Source organism: Pleurodeles waltl, chromosome 8 (genome assembly GCF_031143425.1).
Source record: "Pleurodeles waltl isolate 20211129_DDA chromosome 8, aPleWal1.hap1.20221129, whole genome shotgun sequence".
NCBI lineage: Eukaryota > Metazoa > Chordata > Amphibia > Caudata > Salamandridae > Pleurodeles > Pleurodeles waltl.
Genome location: NC_090447.1, coordinates 78,602,963 through 78,625,658, shown reverse-complemented (window position 1 = coordinate 78,625,658; position 22,696 = coordinate 78,602,963). Strand labels below are relative to the sequence as shown.

The window sequence follows — 22,696 nt, the reverse complement described above, 5'->3', positions numbered from 1 at the left end:
TCAGCCGAAAGGAAGCGGGTGTTCGGCTGGGAGATGTAAGCACTTTATAGAGTAGTACACATGGACCATAGTCCAGATGATTGCTCTGATTTAGCAAGGGGTCTGACCGACACACTTATCACAAACAGAGCACCATGGACATAGTAGCATATATTCAGAATGTCCGAATGGATCTCTTGAGCCCAAACACCTCACTTTACTTAATGTATCTCAACCCTTCACATAAAGCATCCAGAGGGTTAAGACTGAGGCACAAGAAAATAAAAACATGAGGAGCCCTTGTGATTGGCTGTCACAACACGCAAGGGAGCGTTCTATGGTAAATTCTCCTTGAAGCTACGGTTTAGTGAGGAACAAGGCACACTGCGGTGCACCAGTGTGGACCAGTGGTTCTCAACCTGTATTTGTTTGCAAATTAATGAAATGTGCTATCATTTGTGTACGTGTTTGATGGAATGCTTGTGTCTATATTTTTTCTGTGTCGCTTTGCAGTTCAAATAAACAACAATGTTTTGCTGGGGCCGCCGCCTTCTAGTAATGACTCCATGGGGGTTCCCCGGATTCCAATAATGATTCAGTGGAGGTCCCCGGCTTCCAGTAATGATAAAGCAGGGGTCCACAGAAGTCAAAAGGTTAAGAACCACTGGTATAGAGAATAGTAAAACACCACTGACTCTCTCCTGAAAGGCTGACTCATTAGATGTAGCATAATCAGTCTTTTCACTCCTAGTCCCACAAAGGATGTTAAGGCAGTCTGAAAAACAATTTTAGGCACAAATAATAAACCAAAGCAACAATGAGTCAGAGAGGAAAGTCTATCAAACAGATACCTTGAGAGTGTTGGAGCAGTGCCCCTGATTGGTCACACGCATCATCTTGCAAAGGTATCCTGGGTCAACAAAGAGACGATCAGCAGCAGTGAGTGAACTTCCTACCGACCATGGATTGGCACTCTGGGGGCTCTTGTAATGGGCAATCTAAGCAGGTCCAAATGTCTGAGTGAATAACCAATATCATGTGTCCTCTTCTTGAAATGTAAAGGAAAAACAGAAGGACCGCCCAACAGGAAGGACAAATGATTAACGGCGGGAGGTGTGGACAAGACAAGGTTGCCCTTCTGCCTTTCCTAATGGTAATTCCACATGGAAACAGCAATGCACAATGGGTTGCACTGGAAAGAAAATATAACATGTGCAGAGGAATGTTTTCTTGGTTCAAATAATCTTGAAGCTGACTATTCATGGAGAGTGCCGCAAAATGCTCTCCAAGCCAACCACTGGTCACCACCCATCTTCATTACCGCTGCAACACCGCACTAGGATTGATTACCCAAGTGGCTCAAATCTCAGAATTTAGGCAAACTGTCAGTCATCTCCCAATAGATTTACCTAGATAACTCTACCCCTCTCCCTGGACAGAGACAAATACCTAAACCTACAGCCTTGGTATTAGGTCTCTTTGTGTAATTCTCCTGTAACCACCATACACATTCCAGTCTCTGATGGCTCTCTAGTGAAAGCTTGCTTCAGGACCAAGTACCATGGCAACATGCAATAATTTAATGGAGCCCTAGAGTCCTGCTAAGGTAGAGAAACATTTGTGGTTGACCCAGGATAGGTTTGCAAGGCAGTAAAAAGCTAAGCCTCTTCTAGGCAGAGGGTCCCATCACCAGAAGAGAAAGACAGTAGGACAGCCTTAAAAGAGCCATTCCCCGCTAAACAAAAAAAGGGGTCAGCTATTTTAAGGCAGAGGATGGGCCCACCTCTCTACTTACATTATCCGTTGTTATACTCTGGCGTCTCGGATTCTGTTTGATAAAGGATGAGGGTTAAATATAAGATGTTATAGGGCAACTAAGCATAGATTAGGGTCATCCTATGTTCAATAGCAGGCTTAAGCTTCAAGCACTAGAGAAAAGACACTTCTTGAACTCGATAGGAATCGGATTTGAAAACATGTTGGTCTACATTTTTATAGACAAAATCTGCCTCAGGGCCTGATTTAGAGACTGGCAAACATGACGGATATCCCGTCCACCATATTGCAATTCCCATTGGATTTAATAAGGTCATACTAGGGTGGACGGGATATCCGTCGCATTTGTGATGGACTAACCCCATCCGCTAAACTCTAAATCAGGCCTATAGACTGAATAAAATCTCCAAGACTTTTATTTTACAGGCTTTTTTCTTTGTATAGAATAGGACATCCTTGTAAGCCTCAAAGATACCTAAAATTACTTCTACGTGTTAAGAAAAAATGTAGGTCTTATCACTCTGAAATAGATCATTCACAATAAGTATGTTATTTGCTTGTGAAAGAATTCAGTTTTTGCAAATTAATGAGGGAAGAGTAATGACATTTTCTTTAGAAGTATCATTTTGGGCAAGTTGAGGTTCCCACCAGATTTGAATAGCAAAGAATATAAGTTTCACAATTTATTAATTGCAGTTGCTCTCCAACAAGTTACTTCCTGTTGGAAAAAATCCTCAAAAACTATCTTTTTCTGCATTGCGGTACGGTGCATTTTTCAATTATAGGGTGGGTAAGTCCATTGAATTTGTATTGCCAATAAGATTATTAAAAACTGGTATATACTTCCTTTAACAAATGTCCTCTCAAATCTCCAGAGCTAAATGTTTCAAATGAAACATTACAAGAGGTCATTAGGCCTCCAGGAAAAAATACAGATAGAGTTGTTTTTATAGTTTGATGTGTTGTAATAGTTATGTGGCTGAGCTAACACTCTATTTACATGTTATTCCTGACAAACGTTTTCTCCTTCTTTTCCCTTTTACATCTCATACCATACTTTAGATTCAATTAGGTTTGATAGCTCTGACCTATAAGCTTCACGTATATTTATTACATTTCAATTAGTGGATACAATTATTTTTATTGTATATTTCCCTAAATCTACATTTTTTTGCATCAATCATATTTAAAATATATTGTACTTGTTTTTCTATATTTCAGTTTTAAAAATTAACTTCAACTACTCAATTGTAACTAATGTTATCCTATTACTCTAACGATTTCACACAATTAAATGTTTGCATTTGTTTTTAATAAATAGTTTAATTAAATAATATGAGGCTTACGATGTCAGTTATTATGTTCTACTGAAAGCATTTGTTAAACAACAAAGATGCAGGTTCTCATTTTGGACAGCTCAAATCATTATTTTATCTTTTTCACTGTAGAAACCATGAATACAAAATCCCATTCGGCACCAGCATTTTTGTAAAGCAGATGGCAACTGGTATTGAGAATACGATTGAAAAAAGAGCAGAATATTTAATAATACTTTAAACAGTTTTGCCAACTTTGAGTTATGTGGTGGGCTTTGAACTGAGAAAACTGGAAGGTGATATCTTTATATAATCCACAGAAAAGCGATATTATTGCATGGGCAACTGGCAGTGCAAACTATTCCCAGATTGGCCTTCCCCAAATATCAGCATCTCTGCAGGAAAAAACACTCCTTTGGGGAAATGTCACTTTCACGTGCTAATTATGCCCATCAGCTGGGATCTGAAGGTTACACTTGGGGCTCCATTCATTGCTTTTAAAGTTGAACTTCAATGCACTTTACAGACTCCAAAACTTTTATAAAAAGCTTCTGGCTCTGTGACTTTTGGTGAAATTATGGAGAAAAATCTTTCTATGTGCAACCAACATAATTTTACTACTGACTTGCACATTTATCTGCAGATGTCACACTCAAAGTGTACTATATACTTTTCAATTGGAACTACTATGTTACGTCTTTCCACTTCCTATGAGGTTGAATGATTTCCAAATGGAGGACATGTGGTAGGTTTCCCCAACTCAGCTGCTTACTTCTCAGTCAACGCCAGACCCATTCGGAAACAGAGGGTGTAACCAGTGGCACTTTGCCTCCTCCAGTTATTTTGCTTTTAAGAACTTTCTGAACTTCTTTTATAGTGCAAGGCCATATGACCAGGCCTCAATCACGTGTGCTCTGTCTAGAAGGTTGCTAGGCCTCTGTTTAAGAACAGCCACTATTTGCATGGCACGGGTGTGGCACTGCAGCAGGCTGGCAATGGAAGGACTTAAGAAATAATAGCTAGCACATTCTTAGTGAGTTATAGGAGCGCTACACCTTCCCACCGATGAATAAGCTGAGTTAAAGGACCTGGCAGTAGGATCGGGTTCTCTATGTCCAAATGTGTCTCATGCAGTTGTATGCCAAGCAGAAAGCTGACAGGCCATGCAAAAAGCTTCAGCTTTCCTAAAAATGCAAATTTGGCTAAAATGTATTTCTCACTTCAGGTGAAAGCTGTTAACATTGAATGTGTAGTTGCAACAATAACCCGCGCCCCCACCAGGCACGGTTTTCTCATCAATAATCTCACCGCAAATATTGCAGTGATATGATCAATGATGTCATAGAGATCATGAGTGATGTAATATATGGGGTAATTAGCAGTGCATGGTAAAGGCCACCCCTGGGGTCAAAATCAAAAAGGGGGGGGAATCACGCAGCCCCCTCCCTATATTAACTTAATTGGGCCTCGGGTATGGGGTCCCTGGGGTCGAATACGGAATGGGATGGGCATTCGCCCCTTCCCCTAAATTACTAAATTGGGCCCAAAGGGATGAAGTTCCTGGGGCCGAAAATGACTCAGGGAGGGGGGGGACTATGCTCCTCCCTCCTCTAAATGAGTAAATTGGGCCTGTGGCATGGGGTTCCTTGGGCGAATATGGCTCGGGGAGGAAAGCCACGTGTCCCTTCTCCCTTAAATAAGTAAATTGAGCCCTGGGGGATGGGCTCGATTCAGCCCAGGCCTAATAAGGGTCGGGAGGAGGGCCACCCAGCCCCTACTCTCCACTATAATTGAATGCAACCCCAAAGGATGGGCTCCCCAGGGCCAATTAGGGGGCGGGAAGGGGCTGCACACCTCTGTGCCCTTAATATATATGCTAAGCCCCAGAGGATGCGGTCCCCGGGGCCCAAAGGCCAATCCTACGCTGTGCAAGCCAAAGGCTGTGTAGTGTGGGGTTTGCAGCCTCCTGGGGGATTGGCCACATGGTCTGGTGGCAGGCCAAGCCCCTTGGCCAGTCCCGCACTGAATGCAGTGAAAGGCAGGCACAGCATGGGGTTGGCTGACTGCGGGGGGTAGCTAGCTTTGGGTGGGTAAGCCACGGCCTGGCCTGTGGCTTACAAGTCCGTGCTGTACATTGCCAAAGCTCATGAGAGTTTCACTGTCTGCAAACAGTGTGGTAGAGAGCAAACTCTCTCCATTGAGTGAACACTATTTACAGTACACACTTTTCTACTCATATCAACTTAATTTCCCAACTTAGGCTCAGTGACCATCAGCAGTTTGATACAGATAAAAGCTGTAGTAAGGCATTTTGGAACAGGCGCAGAGTATTTTGAGGAACATGGCTTTCTCTGGACAGTTGTATACATGTTGAACATGTGTGCAATGATGGCTTCCCATTTATCTGTGGCTGACTGTTTTGTGAACTAGGCTACTTGTGAAGTTTATGGTATAGAACCAATGGTGCACATAACACATGCTTGCTACACGTAAGGGAGTTGTACCTGTGATGACAATGACGCTTCATATTACTGTGAGCTGTTTTGCAGTTACTTTCTTAGCTCTAATGCCATGCGTGTTTAAAGAGCAAAGTGTACAAAAGAGTTTCGGATTATGTCATCAGTGATGTCATAAATGATGCCATTTCAACATGTCATCAGCGATTTTAGAAAATATGTCATTTTACGTAATATATTAGGTGCAAGCTATAGTTAGGTCTGTTAATAACTGGTGAGTTTCTGTGTTTTTTTTTAGTTCAAAACATTTATGTTGTCACTGACGTTCATCTTTCTAGAACTTTACTTTATCCTTTGTTTTTTCAGTTGAAAAAATATATATAACTTATTTTTTGTTCTAAGAGAAATGCTTAATGTGCATATTTCTGTCTCTCTCTCTCTCTTTATGGATGGATGGATGGATTGATAGATAGATAGATAGATAGATTGCACAAAAGTGGCATTTCACAACTTAAGACCACTCAAAATGGCATTTAGCAAGGGGGGACGTATGGAAGCAGCTTGGCTAAGTCGACCTCCATCTTGGCAGAATCCGTAGGGTTGGACCATGTGCCAACGCAGACATGGTGGTCCCATCCTTTTTGCTGCGAGTCTGAGGGAACCAATGAAAGAGGAGAGCTGATTTCCAACGAGAAGCTGGATGGAATGAAGACTCACCCGAACTTCCTTGTACAGCCGCAGGGAGCTGCTGTTCAGGATGAAGTAGCGGTCGGGAAAGCTGCCCATATTGATTGGCCTTCTCATCAGGCTCCTCTCCTCGTGGAACTTCATCATCCCGTGCTTCGTCTTGGACTCTCCCACGGTGCTGGCTGCGGACGAAAGGACAGAGCACACAGGGCAGGGGGGACAAGGGAAGGATGCATGAACGACAGGAAATTATTCACAAGCAGGTGGAAGGATGAAAACAAGACAAGATCACCCAGAAAAAAGAAAATCAAAAACAAGTAAGACAAACTGAGAGAAGAGGATCCAGAGACATAAAATAAGAAACATTGGGGGGAAGAATCAGAACTACTGGGAAAAGGCATCAAAGAAAAGGAAACACAGAAGGGTGGAACACTGGAAGCAGCCACAAGAGAAGCATATGGGCAAGGAGAAGAGAAAATAGGAAAAAGAGATACAGGAGAAAAGGACAGAATATCAGGGAACAGAAAGACATAACTACTTCAAAAAGACAAAGGGGGTCATTACAACCTCGGCGGTCTGCATGGCAGACCGCCGAGGTTCTGGGCGCCAGAATACCGCCATTGCTGGCGGTATGGCTGGCTCCCTATTTTGACATTTCCGCTGGGCCAGCAGACGGTAACAGAGTTACCGTCCACTGGCCCAGCGGAAAAGTCACATCAACATTGCGGCCGGCTCGTAATTGAGCCGGCGGCAATGCTGATGTGCAGCGGGTGCAGTAGCACCCGTCGCGCGTTTCACTGCCCGAAATTCGGGCAGTGAAATGCGCGACGGGGCTCTGCCTGGGGGCCCCTGCACTGCCCATGCCAAGTGCATGGGCAGTGCAGGGGCCCCCAGGGGCCCCCTGAGTCCCCTTACCGCCAGCCTCTTCCTGGTGGTGCAAACCGCCAGAAACAGGCTGGCGTAGGGGAGTCATAATCCCCAGGGCAGCGCTGCTTGCAGCGCTGCCCTGGCGGATTATCACCGCCGGGGCTAAAATGGCGGTATACCGCCGGCCCCGGCGGTACGACCGCGGCGCTACCGCCGCGGTCCAAATACGCCGGGAGTCACCGCCAGCCTGTTGGCGGTGCTCCCGTCGTTTTGGCCCTGGCGGTCATAATAACCCCCAAAATGAGGTACGGAAAGTTTCTTTTCTTTTGGGAGAAGGGGACACATTACAAACATTTTTATCAAGCAACACTCTGCCCATTGCACCACTGTCATCCAAGAGCATGAAAATGGATCTCTCCGGGAGGCATATCTAGGATCCTGTGCCTTCGTCAGCAGCCTCATTTCTGTCATCAAAATGCCATGTCCTACAGCAGGCGGTGGTGCTGGAATAATTTACAGGGTGGTGGTGGTGCCATCAATGTCACATCACTTACGTCAGGTAAGTTGTGAAAAATCCAAGTGCCACGCAAAGAAGAGGTGTAGCAAATGAGCCACGCTTACTCGTCAGGGGACTGATGAGGGTGTAGTAAGTCGCTGGTGGTGCATTTTGGAATGTACTGTTGAAAATATTTAACAAAAATATGGTGTGGTAGCACACTGCCATTTACAGACATGACTTTTTCCATTGAAATGGACATAAAATTTGCACCGACCAGCAGTATTACTGTTGAAAACTATATTACAAATGATAATATGTGGAAATCTGGTTTCTACAAATATGTATAATTCCCTCATCACTGATTAATGTATCTGAATTTGTTTTGATCCTTTTAATTTTTTTGTTTCCATCACACTTCAGAATTACAAAATAAATATGCTTCATTTGTACTTTCTTAAACTCTGATATATTTTGAAATATTTGTAAAGTTAATTTACAGGAATTAAATTTTGTTCTATGTTAGAAAACTACTGACATCCCACAGCCTTTTTTCACCCGCACTTCTCCAACAAAATTGTCTGATAGTTGACTTTACAAAATTCTCTAACTTTGCAGTCAAAGGACGGTAAACCCTAATCCCAAATTAAAATAAGCAACAATTTGTCAGAAGACATAGCCTGACATTTGACCCTCAGCAAATGTGACAGGACAAAAACGAAATATAAAGGCTTCTTTATTGCTCATTCACCTTCTGAAATCCGCCACTGTTACTGTGGGGGTGCTCCACCACCCCCAGCACCCCTACTTCCAGTGCCTGTGACAGCAGGCACTGCTGTATCCCAGGGGACATATTCTAGCAGCCTCCAGTTTGTTTTATTCCAGATTCACAATCATCTCCAGAACCCAAAATAAACACGAAGTATTCAGGGAATAATTTAATAAATGTTGTTTGAACGAGAAAAACTCACATGTCCCACCAGGCACCGGGTGGTCTCTGCCAGAGCCCAGGTGACAGCAGTAGAAGTCCCACAGAGCCCCCGATGACCCTGCATCTCACCTAGGGCTTTAAGTGGGATAAAAAAAACTGTGGGTGGTTCGCGCTCAAATGGGTGGGGCCTATGTAATTAGGGGCGTGGCTTAAAAACATGTAAGCTAAAAATCTATGCTTGGCATAGAGTGCCGTCTGACTGATACTTTGCTGCTTCTTTGTATCACTGCATCCAGATATATAATGCAACTGACATTGCACTCAAAAGAAGCCAGGACTATTGGCTTTCCCAGTGGTTGCTGGTTGCATATGGTATAATGTTGAAGATGCTTCAGTTCTGAAATGATGAGTTTGTGATAGAACTATAACAAGTCCCCTTGAAGTTACATCAAAGGCAGTGATGGGTGGTGCTGCTGCCGAGGTGAGATGTGTTTTCACCCTGAGGGTGAGGGCAAAAATGGAGAGCCCGACGGGGCCCCGTCTCAGCACCTGCTTTTAGGAACTGCTGATGCAGAGCACCGGCAGGACCCGGCCCTCTTAAAGCCCTGGCATCTCCATTGGTTTAAAATGCGCAGACAGCTCCCAGGTACTGAAAGTCCTCCACTAGCTAAGAAAGAAGGAATATATTGAACTGAAGATGCTTTGGCTGACTAGGAAAGTGGTCTTTAGTTCTGCGGTCCAGTGCCTCATAAACACGTTATATATCTGCTCACCCTGCTGCCCACCCCCCCACCTCCCTCCAACAGGCGCCTACGCAGACCACCCGAAGCCCACTGGGTGTTTCCGCAACCAAAGTGCAATGTTATGGATGGAGACCAACCAAACATAGTGCAGTTGGTTAACCTACAGGCAGAAATCCTTAAGCACGTTATGGAGATTCGTTCACATCTTGGCCCGGACCGCTCGGTGCTTGGATTCTGCACATGGAACCAGGGGCCAGATGTAGCAAAGGGTTTTTCCCATTCTGTGTCGATGGGAAAATGTGTTCGTACATATGGCCCCAAATCTGTATCCATTTTGCGAATCTGTTCCGTTTCATTCCATTCCATGATTTTTACACGTTTCTGAAGCTGAGGGCGCGTCACAGCGGGATCTGCGAACGGCTGAACCAGAAGCGAAATGTTGCATTCCGCTAAGAATTCCACAGCCCATTTTGTAGATGCAAAAACCGGGGAGGGGACTGGCAGTGTTTTGCTTTTTTAGTCCAGAAAATAAAAAGTGCGAAGAGCCTGCACACCTGGGTAAAGTGCCCTCGGATAACGCCCTCAAGCTTATGGGAGTTTCTGTACGTCCCTGTCCATAGTGAGCTCAACCCCTCCTGGTCCTTGTGCAGGTGGCTGCACTTTAAGGGAGCGAGTGTAAATTATTCTCAGACAACGCCCTCAACCCTACGCGAGGTTCTCCAACCCTGGAGATGCAACTGAAGTGTCTGTGTGTAAATTGTTCTAAGGCAATGCCTTCATCGTACGGGTGGTCTGCATATCCCTGCGCAGGTGGCTGCACTTAAAGGGACTGTGTGTAAATTGTTCTAAGGCGATGCCTTCATCGCACGGGTGGTCTGCATATCCCTGCGCAGGTGGCTGCACTTAAAGGGACTGTGTGTAAATTGTTGTAAGACGATGCTTGAGTCGTACGGGCGGTTCTGCATCTCCCTGCGCAGGGGACTGCGCTTAAAGGGGCTGTGTGTACGTTGTTCTCAGGCAATGCCCCGACCCTATGGATGGTTGCTTGTGTGTACTCCTGCGCGAGAGGCAGTACTGAAGAAATGTGTTCAAAGTGTTTTCGGTCAATAGCCTCAATCCTGCGGACAGTCGTACATATCTCTCCGCGGGTGGCAGTATTTTAAGGGGCCGTGTGCAAAGTGTTCTCAGGCAGTGATCTCAACCATCCATCCCCATACCACAACCTCACCCAACCACCAGCAGCGAGCGATCCAGCAACGACAGACTCAGTGGCGTAATGGAAAGTGCACCCCCCCCCCCCCCCCCCCGCAAAGTATCCCCCCCCCGGACAAAAGTCAGGTGCCTGTAGCCGGTGCACAGTGTACTGTCCTGAGGTGGGGCCCTGTAGCCCCCCCCTCCCCCCCCCGCATAACGGGGTGCCTTTGTTACGCCACGGGACAGACTCTGGGGGAAGCAGCTGTCCTACTCGGGTAGCTACCCCCTGATATACAGAACCGCAGTAATGCTGCACATTCAGAATTATTACTTCTGCAGGCACCAGTTTAGGGTTTCAAAGTCTCCACTGACTGCGGATGTGTCCTTAGGCAAACATAAAGAAGTGTTAGTAATGCAAGAGCGACATCTAGCATTAAAGGAGGGGAACTGCAGGCTGAACTTTAGAGAACAATGACTTCTTTCACCTAGTAACACAAACTATAACACCCCTGTTAATGAACGAAATACAGATCACCGGGTTGCACGCACCTGTTTTGACTCAATGCACTTTAATTCAGATCCTAAACTCTAGAGGACTACGACTGTGACGGTGGGTCAGGGATTAACGGCTGTGTCTGGCTTCACCTTTTTCACCAGCAGCAATAACAAAGGACCCTGCAATTCCAAGGAGCACGCCCAAAGCAGTACTTTAAATGTACCTGCACCAGTGCTTGAGTTCAGCCGGTGTTTGCAGGTGTGGCCCACAGGCACTTATTTTTCCTCAGCAAACTCTGATCCGGAAGCAAGAGAGCAAGAAACACAAAAGGGGCAAACAAGGAGGAAGATAAAGTCGGAAAACTGTGGCAAAGGGAGAATGCAGGAATCAAACAACCATTTGCAATCAGGGCCGGCTTTGGCGCTGGTGGCACCTTGTGCGACAGTCTTTTTTGGCGCTCCCCCACCCCATGACCACCTCGGAATCACTCATTACCACCCAGCAAATGTGCCCCTCATCTCTCCATAGCCCCCCTTTCACATACATTTGCTTGTATTAAAGTGCTTGTAAAGGCTGGCTTTACTAATCCACTCAGCTATAGACATAAAATATTGTTCTGTTCTTTGCATCAGGTATATTTATCCTCTATGCTACTTTACAGCGAGTCAAAGCTGCCGCTAGACAAAACTCCTATCTCTCTCCCTAGCAGGAACAATAATCTCAAGAGGTATCTTGACATTTTGATTGTTTCCTGAAGGCTGGATGCACAAAGGTGCTTTTAAATGGCAAGTTTTGTAAGTCATTGCTAAACACAGCCTCCACTGAGGTCAGCTCTCCCAATCAAGGTCGGCACCTGGTGAGGCCACACCGCTCTAAAGCCAGCCCTGTTTGCAATGCAATAGGTCTTGCATATTTTGAACAAGTTAATTGTCATCTTTTGACAACAGCGGCCCCAAACAAAAACAAAAGAAAACATGAGAAGAAACAGAGAAATGATGACTTGGCAAAATAACAGAAACTTAGCTTTAAAAAATAAAACTTTGCAATTTTGTTCCTGCTGGGATTGTTTTTGCCAGTCACAAGCCTTCTGTTTGGGGGGCATTGGAAGTTAAAAACAACAAATAGTACCTCGATCACGTCGGGTGCAGCGGACGGGCACTAATTAAGTTAAAATTAATTAGTGCTTGATCCATGCTCCACACAGAGGAAAGGAAGTGATGCCAGACGTGCCTTGAGCAATTACGAGGCTGTAAAGAAGAGTGCCATGCAAACCAACAAATGGTGAGCTACAGGCAGACTTCAAGCCCTTTACGGAACAGAACAGATTCTTGCAAGCGAGAGACGCATGCGCTAGCCCGTGCATTCACAGGCTCAACCCTAAAAATAACACTTAATAGGTAGATAAAGAAGCAGGTGATGTCTGGTGATGGATTAAAGAGGCATGGGATGTAATGAAGACAACGCAGCTTTTGTGATCAGCATCCCCACGATCAATGGCGCTAGCAAGGGGCTTCAGAACCAAACTTTGGGCGCCAGCACCTACTCTTTGAGAACTTAACCACTGATGTGCACTTCTTTAATTTTGAAAGGGAGGGTACCAGCACTTCTCAGCGCGGGGGGAATACCTTTAATGGAAGAGTGCCAGCACTTCTCAGCGAGGGGGAATACCTTTAATGGAAGAGTGCTGGCACTTCTCAGCGCGGGGGGAATACCTTTAATGGAAGAGTGCCAGCACTTCTCAGCGCGGGGGGAATACCTTTAATGGAAGAGTGCCAGCACTTCTCAGCGCGGAGGAATACCTTTAATGGAAGAGTGCCAGCACTTCTCAGCGCGGAGGAATACCTTTAATGGAAGAGTGCCAGCACTTCTCTGCGCGGGGGGAATACCTTTAATGGAAGAATGCTGCCACTTCTCAGCGCAGGGGGAATACCTTTAATGGAAGAGTGCCAGCACTTCTAAGCGCGGAGGAATACCTTTAATGGAAGAGTGCCAGCACTTCTCAGCGCGGGGGGAATACCTTTAATGGAAGAGTGCCGGCACTTCTCAGCGCGGGGGGAATACCTTTAATGGAAGAGTGCCGGCACTTCTCAGCGCGGGGGGAATACCTTTAATGGAAGAGTGCCAGCACTTCTCAGCGCGGGTGCAATACCTTTAATGGAAGAGTGCCAGCACTTCTCAGGGGCACGTAGGAGCTCTGGGCCAACAAGTACCTGCCCGCTCATAGTCACGTTTGAAGCTCTGGTCCCCAGGAAGCAGGGACCCTAAAGCAGCGCAGTGCCTTGGACAGGTACAGGAAAGGGGGGTGGGGGCACTACCCCAGATATGCTGTGCTAAAGCCACCCTGAATGTTACCATGTGAGCAGTCCTCCGGTCCAACCCCCAGACCGCCCTCTCATCTCTAAGCACTTAGTGCAACTCACCTCTTTATTGCCCAATTTGCTCATTTGTTGCACAAAACTTTACAAGACAATTCTTACGTAGAAGTCTAAATGCAAGGATTACAGGATGTAAGATAAACACAGAACATCCCCTTAAACCTTTTTGTGCACGTTTATCAAACACTAAACTACCGTCGTATGTGATCTATGCCAGGCTGCTCTCTTTAATGGGGCCATCGCATGAATTACGTCACAGTAGAATGAATGACGCCACAGTGGAATGAATGACGCCACAGTGGAATGAATGACGTCACAGTAGATCATAACCATAAGCTGACAGCTGAAAACAAATCCACCACCAATAACGCCAGTTACTGGTGAATGTTGGAGATGCAGACGGCCCTTTTGATGGTGACATAAATGGCACCGGGACAGCCCTCCCCTCTCAGTCCTAAGGAAGCAACATACACTCACAGCGGAAGGCAACCAAGAGATAATAATGTGACTTTCATTCGCTAGTGCACAGTCCTGACAGATGCAAGAAACTGATATAGTATAGAATGACAGGCCACTGCAGTGGGTTGCAGTGGATGGTAATACCCTCTGCATCACTGGGAAGCTTGAGTCACAGGAGGGCCTTTAACGACCAGCCTAGTCTGTGACAGGAAGGCTATAATTCCATTAGAACATTCCACCTACCGAGCGTGTTTCGATCTAAATGAAACAGCCAGAAACTGAAAGACAACATTGGAATGTGGAGGTAAGCAGCTCTGTAGCAGGCATGATTGGTTTTCTGCTGCTCTGTGGTTTCCAAAGAACGTCCCACACTCCAAGGTTTGCAGTCCAGTTATTTCCCCTGCCTGCTACAGCCTTTCTCCGCTCAATACTAGGCAGGAACAGGGCTTCCTACTGTCCGATTCATTCCCTGTCAACTATGTGCATCCATCAGTCCGCTACATGTTCATCTGAAATCGTCCTATGAAAATCTTCCACAAACTGTGCTGGCTCAACTTTTCACACACCTGCCAATGTCCAGTAAATGACCGAAGTCTAGTTCTCCAAAGCTTAAGGAAACACAGTGGGCTGCTGAGACCTTACCCCATGCAATTCTGGTTTCCCAACCCTAGATGGTTATTAATTTGCACATAAAGCTGAAAACACATTTGGTAACCATGGAAACATCATCCAGCGAATCCATCTCTGGATGAAGCCATGCAGCAAGCCACCACTGTGTAGGGAACATATTGCTTGAGCTCCTTGAAGATGACGATGGACAACCTGAAGCAGCATCACTACACACAAACCATCACATTGGGACAAACTGCACGCTTGTCATCACTTACCGAGGTAGATGAGCATGGTCTCCATGGATAAATTCTTCTTCACCACCAGGTAGCCATCCGTGCCCAGCGACTGGTAGATGGGGAGGACTTTCTCACAGTAGTGCAGTGGCCGCTCTGTGGGGGAATGAAAGCACAAGGTACATGAGGATCCTTCTTCCCTGGGTTACACATGGAGATGAGGATAGTACCCCAGACCAGAAGGAGGGAGATGAACCTGTCAAAAACAGGGAGGATGCTACAATCCAAGTAACATGACAAAGGCTAAATCATCCACGTCACTGCACCGAGCTGCCCATCCACTGATCTCACTTCCTTGCTGGGTAGGGTGCCTAGAAGAGCTTCCAGGCAAGACTCAACTATAGCTACAGGCCATGGCCAGAATGCACCAAAGGCTTCTCTGAAAGTGGGTGGCTCAACTTTCCGAGGATACCTCCATGGGATGTGGCCTATCAAAGAGAATCTCAAGCGTGAATGACCTTTTCAGAAGTTTTAGTAGACTTCATAAGACATCTGGCCATGAGACTAGAAGATGTGAAGGGTCAAGAGATCAGATAAATAGGAGTTCGGTTTTCTGGCTAATGGGAAACTTCCGGTTTCCTTGCCTCCAGCTCCTAAAATTTTCAGGCAGTTCATCATTTGGCTGCAGACTTCAGAATTCTCTTCGTTCTTGGGGCAGAGCTGGGTACCATCTGCACTCATACAGGGCATGATGTTGTGAGATGCTAAGATATCGGTCAGCTGGGAAATTCAGATAATGAAAAGGTTTACCAAGAACCATTTGCCTTGAGGGACACCACATCCGATGAAGATGAAGGGTGACCAGCGCTACAGTTTAACCTGCTGGATCAGGTCGGACAGGAAGGCGGTTAACCAAGCAAGGACATTTTCTCTCACAGCAGCAGCTGAGCCACAGTTGAGCGACACATGGATGTTCCTCCCCAAGCATCTCCAGACCATCAGCTCTCATCCGGAATTCCGTAGAGCCCTCAAGACCTGGCTATTTGAATGAGCCACTGAGACCTGTAAGCGTTTGTGGATACCCTCGTGGGGGATTAGTCACGCTTTACAAATCTTGTTGCTTAACTGATGGGGATGGAAGCAAGCTGAATTTAGGGTAGTGGTGCTCAATCTTGGCCACAGGGGTCAATTTGCACTTCTTGAGTGTTCGAAAGTGTCCTGCATCACAGGAGGGAAACAGGCTGGAAGCCACTTATGATATTAAGGGACAGCAGATGTGTGAACGGATGTAATGATTACTTGGGTTTCCAAATACTTACTACACAGGAGAAGCCAGAGATGGAGTGCAATGGATCATATCTCAGGATCAGCACTTGGCTCCCTTAGAGGTGGAATGGCCTTTGCATACTCAAAACTAATGCTCGCGAGTGCTAGAGAAAGCAAGGTATCTATGAGGCTTTTAATGATAGTTATGAGCACTGGAAGTCAAGGTTCACTCCTGGTGCACTGCTGTTCCAGTGGATGCCTTTTTGAGTGAAGATATGATTTTGCTGATGTCCTCAGGGTAGCTTGGGATGAACTGAGGCTGGCCTGGAAGCAGCACAGGAGTTATTAACTTCATGTGGGAATGGCCATGGGTGTGTGGTCACTGGTGGGATGATGGCCCTGCATGTATCCCTATTTTTCTAGAGCATGGTGTCACTACTGAAGAAGTATGACTGGATGGATGCTCCTGAGCCTAAGCTCTTACTCAAGTGGCAGCAGCGATACCATGAACTGACGGGGACAATGTCACCACTAAGCAAGCCATGAGAACACAGCGAAGCTTCACAGGTTACATCTTCCACATCTCACCCGTCTCCTCTCTCACGTTCACTTCGAAGCAGCTCCAGCAGTCCTTCTCCCTCCGTTGAACCTGCCTCCGCTCCAGGACCTCGAAGGTAAGCTGCTCGGCTGTCATGGTGGCCGGAATCTAAACACAGGTAGCGGGACGCGCGTCAAAAACATCTTCGTGACAATTGGCCAGACTCCGCAAGCGTTCCAGCAGACTCCTCCCAGTACCACCCTCCACGCTGGTCCCTCCCACACTGCAAGCCACTGCGCTCAGATCTCATAATGCGCGTTTTACTATGCAAGTGCCCGTGTTATTTTAGGAACGCTGATTTGTTTGAAATTTGGGAAGCATTTGATGCCAGAAATACAGTTGTTTGCAACCTTAGAAAGACCTAACCGTATCTATAGTCCTACGTGGAGATACATGCTCCTCGCCAAGCATGGATGGTGATGAAGAAAGTACTCTCATTAAAAATACAATTGTGAACTATTTACTTTTTTTCCAGTGGAAAGCTGAAAAACATTATATTATGGTACCTCCAAAAAATCCTAGAACACAAAATACACAAAAAACACTAGCCTGTTGCAAAAAAAGGGACTGCATAAATATGTCCTTTGGAGGTTTTAGAACTTTTTCTTGCCAATATCATATTTGGCAGGAGAGAAGACAGTGCTTAATTTGTAAATAAAAACGTGATGATGCCCAAAGCTCCCTCTGAAACATGCAGCGGCTGCAATTAAATATGAGAGCACTAAATACTGAGGCAGCTTACTCCTGAGGCCATCGCGGGCCTCTTTAATCCATTTACAGACACTCCCTGCCCCTTCAATTCACTCTCGCAGCTTTTTGCTTTCCCCCTTTGTGATGTATTTTTCATTTTTTTCTTCCTCCGTCTTTCCCATATGTGTGTTTTGTTCGCAGGAAATGTTTGAGGCAGAAACATAAGCGCAGGTCCTCAAAAATAAGTGCCAGTGCCCCGCACTGGAAACCACCGGCTCAAATTAAGCTTTGAGAGAAGGTACATGAGGATGGTTTGGGTATCATGTGAAAAGGTCTGTGGCATGCACATTATTTTAGTGTAATAAACTTTGCAGCCATCATCCTTCTGAATGGGCTTTTAACACTGTTTGCTTCTTGAAATGACCAGCCGCTTGAATGTTTGAGACAAGGGACTTCGGTGGGTTTACAGGCAGCTGCACGAGCCCAAGTTTTTCACATCCAAACCGACTCACCAAGTTTAGGCTTGGTAACCCTCTAAATGAAAGTTGCACCTCTGTCACACACAGTTCATTTTCATACCTGAATACGTGTTCGAATTCCACATAATGTGTCCCTTAACGCTGCCTGAAATTAATGTCCACATAATACGTATTTGCATAACTTTGAAAGGTTTCAGTATTCCACGGGAATGTGAATAAACACATCAGAACGCTACTGAAGATTGAAACTCTCTGGCTCTGAATGTACAAAAAACACATCTTTTGGCTTGATATTTGCTAAATTAATCTTCAAAGATCAAAACGCATTTTCAAAACCTGATTCGCATTTACGAAATTATAGGTATTAATATTTAAGAAAAACTTTATAATTGTTCTTGTGTAGTTGCATATATTGCAGCTGCTTGTAATGTACAGATCATGGAGTGTAGACTAGGGACCCGCGTGTGAGTCTGGTAAATGTCTGTTGCGCATGCGCGGCAGGTGCCAAATGTTGGCTTATGGAAGTGGCCTGAGTGGTCGTCTGCTGGCTCAGCAAGTGTTACATGCATCTCTAGGATGTAGCATGCAACCATACTTCACTGCGTGGAAAAACTTACAGCTGCACTAGAGAAAACAGACTAGAATTACCAGGCTCACTGAGGCCAAAATGGTCCATGCCAGACCTGCGTGCCAGGGTGGACGACCAGCGCGCGCACAGTCGTTTCCAAATAACAGTAGGTGTGAACATTAAAGTGCCCCCATAGGCATAAGTCAAATGTCTACAGGAAGGGACCAGTCTAGTGTCAGTGAATGCTAATGCACTTTGGCTCACACGTCACGGTGCCAAGGTTTTTGACTGGCGTGACTTTCAGAGTATATCTGTTTGCAATACAGAACGCGGTTGTGCATGGACACGTCTGTAATATTTTTCATTTATGCAAACAGAAACAGTTTATAAATATTATGAGATAAGGGGAAATAGAGTTTAAATTTAATGGCATATACTGAGTTGCAAAAAAAAACCTCAAAAGGTGCCACGATTTTTACATTTTATAATGTTGCAGAACATTAATAATACGTTTTGTAAAATACATTTTCACTTGCTCATGGTCATAAGCACTGGATTCTGCCTGCCCTTGTGGTTGGGGTGCAGAAGCATTGGGAGTACAGCCAGTGCTTCATTTGTGCTTGCTGTTTCCGGTGCGGAGCCCCGGCACTTATTTTTGGGGCCGGGGTTTATTTTTCTGCCTCAAGCGAGCAAAAGACACATGGGAAAGACGGAGGAAGAGAAAAAACGAAAGTGTCACAAAGGGAGAAAGCAGAAAGCTGCAAGAGTGAGCTGAGGGGGCAGGGAGTGGCTGCAAATGGATTTAAGAGGCCTGAGATAACTTCAAGATCACGCTGCCTCAGTATTCCGTGCTCCTGTATTAATGCAGCAGCCGCGTGTTTCAGAGGCGAGCTTTGGGCACCGGCACGTTTTCATTTACAAATTAAGCACTGAGCACAGCTGATGTTTCAGCTCCACAGAACACTTCTGGAAAGCTGGCTCACAGACCTGGACACCTGGCAGGCAGACACCTATTGCTCACCGAGTGTCAAGAGAGTGCTGAAGTGACCCCCTTGAGAACTTTTATGGCCTGAAAATAAAGAAGCTGTCTGAGGTGATTGTGCACAGACCCCTCGGTGCGTCTTCCTCTGCTGTACCTTAATGTTCTGATCCTTGTCCTCTGACTTCTCCTCGAAGGACACAGCACAAATGAAGTCCCCACCATACTGCAAGAGAAAGCAAAGACAAGGTCATTGGACAAGCCATGTCCCAGGTGCAGAGTCCACATGCTGAATGTCCTTGGGCTAGGAAGCTCCTCCCGCCAGCCCCAAGTGCCCTGGGACTAGACCACGAGGCAACCCCGGCTCAGGAAAGATCTCTTAGGAGGCCCTTAGATCCTTGGCATCAATGATGACTCTTGCGTCTGTCGCTAGCGTGGCGAGGGAGGACTGTAAGGGCTGACAGCCTTCTTCTGTACATATATTACATTTCTCTTAATTCCACAACTATTAAAGACACTGTTGAGTTTGTACTTTGCTCCCATTGCAAACTGAACCTAGATTTTCTAGGCTGTTCCCAACTACTAGAGGCTACCTGTTGTGTTACTGTACCATAGTAACTGTGCAAAATAACACACTGAGTATTCAAATCTGCAAATTAGCCCATTCACAGCACCTGGACATGAAATGCCTGAAAATGTACACACAGAGATACAGATGGTAATGAAACAGCGCATTTCAGTGTCATATTAATCTTGCGGTTATATCTACTAAAGCTGATAGGTGGGAATGATGTCACCGGAAAAACACTAGCTTTACAAAGTGGTAATCTGCTCTGATGGCCCATATGTAACAATGAAGCCCTTTACAAAGGCATGCATACTTTTGCTTGAAGTTTGGCCATGTGTTCATGGTGCATGGGACACTGATGGACAGTTTCAGGTGACACTTGCTGAAACTTACTCAGTGGTGCAACTACTAGCGATCAAATATGTTTAAGCATATGAGCTTTTGCAGGAAGTAAATCCAATTTTAGCAGATATATTTCAGACAATGAGAATGCAATAAAGGGCAAACTCACTCCACTCACCAGATCTAGGTAAGATGCCTAACTCAGTGCCCCATGTAGGAAGAAAAGTCCCAGATGAGAACAAAACAAAACTAACTGGTTGCGCCATCATATGATCAGAAAACTGAAATAGTGCTGAATAATACAGGTCCTATTACAAAAGAGTTGTCTATTTTAAATGTGTTCAGAACAGTGGGATAATGTTTAAATGCACTTTGCCCCTTGTGGATACCACAAATATTTGGTATCAGTACTTCCTGAGGTGAAGAATTTGACACAATATTAGCGTGAACTTCTAACTTCTTCAATTTGATGATCTGAATACCTGTGCACGATGTGTCCAACAGAGCTGATGGGGACACTTGTCCCAGGACCTCCCGCCTGCTGCTGGCCCACCCTTTAGAAGCCCAGCCCGGCTGTCACAGACCCTCCATTGCACACACACACACTGATATTCCTATCCCTTACTGAGAAGATCTTTAAGAAGCATTGATCTCAAGGCGCCTTCCACCCGTCTTAGCCCTTTTCCTATCTCCTTGTCCTTTCAGAAGTGAGCACAGAGGACTTGGTGCTCAAAGCATTTTGCACACTCAAGCTCACCTTAGGTCTACAAAACAGCTATTTGTAAGGGGGGTTCATTTTGAAGACTGATTCACAAACATGAATGCTGGAATTCTACAGCAATACAAAGTGGGAATTTCTGCAGTGCTGTGGAATTTCCACAATCCCAAATTTAAGATTAGAGGGTGTGTTTACCCACCGGGGTGAGTCGCCCTGCAAAATAAAGGGAACACCTGCGAGCTTGTGCTGGTCACATACATCTTGGATGCAGTTTCCCACTCATCGATACATGGTTTACAACAGGTTAATCCTTACCAGGCCTGATCGCCAAGAGCAGTGGTTCCCAACCTGTGGGCCGGGGACACCTGAGGGTCCCCAAAGCTTCCTCAGGGGGTCCTCGACTGCTTAGAAAATTAAGTAATATCAACAGATTAGGTCCCCAGCTTTCAGTAATGACTCAGCTGAGGGTCCCGAGCTTCCAATCATTATTCGCTGGGGGTCCCCGTGTTCCAGTAATGAAAAAGTGGGGGTCCACAGAAGTCAAAAGGTTGGGAACCACTGGCCTAGAGGTAGGATTGCCTGTACCGTACCCACTGTTTTACCATCACCAGTCTGGTGTGTCCCTTACTTTATTTAATACAACCTGGCAGCGCTAAGCTCACAATCGTGCCCAATATCTGTCGGCACTGAGCTCTTCAATGAGCCCATTATCTTCTGCACTCTGCCTACCATGGTGCCCATAAGCTGTCAGAACATTGTCTGCCAAGTTTATATAATGCTTGGTAAACCGCAGTTTACAAAACCCAATCTGCCAGCTCTGTGCCCTCTATGGCATGCCAAGGGACAATATAATTATGTGACAGGAAGGACCAAGCTATGCGTCAAAATCAACTAAAGTATGAAGCAAGAGAAAGAAAATTCAGGGGGAGTCAGGCCACATGGACCTGTGGCCAACTCCCACTGCGCATGGCCAAAGGCCGTGCGCAGCAGGTGGGTGGGGGGGTGTTGGTCGCAGGGTCTGGCCCCAGGCCAGTCCCTGAGGCCAACCCCACCATGCATGGCTGAAGGCCGTGCGCAGCACAAGGTTGTGTGGTTATAAAAGGGTTGGCTGCAGGGCCTGGCATAGACCCGGCCCTGCAGCCAACCAGTGCAGTGCACGGCCGAAGGCCATCTGCAGCAGTCGTTGGATTAACATATAGTAATAATGAAAATTGTTACAAAAACCATAGAAATTCACTGAAAAAAATAAGGTTACAGGGATGTTCTAGTTAGGAAACAGAATTAAAAAAAACATAGAAATTCACTTAAAAAATCAAGGTTACAGGACATTATAGTCAGGCTCACATTTTCAACATAGAAAACCATATATATGAACCTGTTATATGTATGTTTCTTTGCTGAATAAGTCTATCAGAGGGGTCCTTTTAATAATGAGTAAGAATGACATGACATGTCCTTCATGGTGCACTACTCTCATGCCATGTGTAGAACTCATACTTTACCCCGGTTTTCATGGGTTGACATGCTTCCTTTATCTTGGTTATGGCATCAATTTCATCCTTTTGTTTCTTGAGTTCTTGTTCATCAACCTACCAAAGAAAGAAACATGCAAAGATTAAACCAAGGCTGTGAGTTCAAGCCATGGGTCCCTTGAACCCCGCAGCCATTCGGATGGCTACGGCTTCACACGGGCGCCATCATTATTGCTCACAGCCCAAAACTTAGCATTGTCAAGACTGACTTGCATATGGCTGTGTTCAAACTGAGGTGGCATAGTGAGCGAAAAAAGATGGTTGGGGATGCAGCTCAGAGTGACTGCCAGTGTCTGAGATTAATTCAAGCATTCCATCCATCACCTTGATGTTTTT

At 45.7% G+C, this 22,696-nt stretch overlaps 1 protein-coding gene across 16 annotated transcripts in view; it reads right to left on the bottom strand.

Moving 5' to 3' along the window:
* Nucleotides 1–22,696, bottom strand: part of ARAP1 (ArfGAP with RhoGAP domain, ankyrin repeat and PH domain 1) — a 720,258-nt gene that overhangs the window by 31,460 nt on the left and 666,102 nt on the right. For 12 of the 16 annotated variants that reach the window (XM_069203774.1, XM_069203773.1, XM_069203771.1 and 9 more), the window contains 6 exons: nt 22,331–22,417; nt 19,358–19,426; nt 16,475–16,592; nt 14,663–14,776; nt 6,245–6,396; nt 1,775–1,807 (listed from right to left, as the gene is read on the bottom strand). In XM_069203774.1, coding sequence (XP_069059875.1) covers nt 1,775–1,807; nt 6,245–6,396; nt 14,663–14,776; nt 16,475–16,592; nt 19,358–19,426; nt 22,331–22,417 — 573 coding nt within the window. The remainder of the gene's footprint in view (nt 1–1,774; nt 1,808–6,244; nt 6,397–14,662; nt 14,777–16,474; nt 16,593–19,357; nt 19,427–22,330; nt 22,418–22,696) is intronic. The other 4 variants (XM_069203775.1, XM_069203780.1, XM_069203776.1 and 1 more) reach the window with 1 other exon arrangement.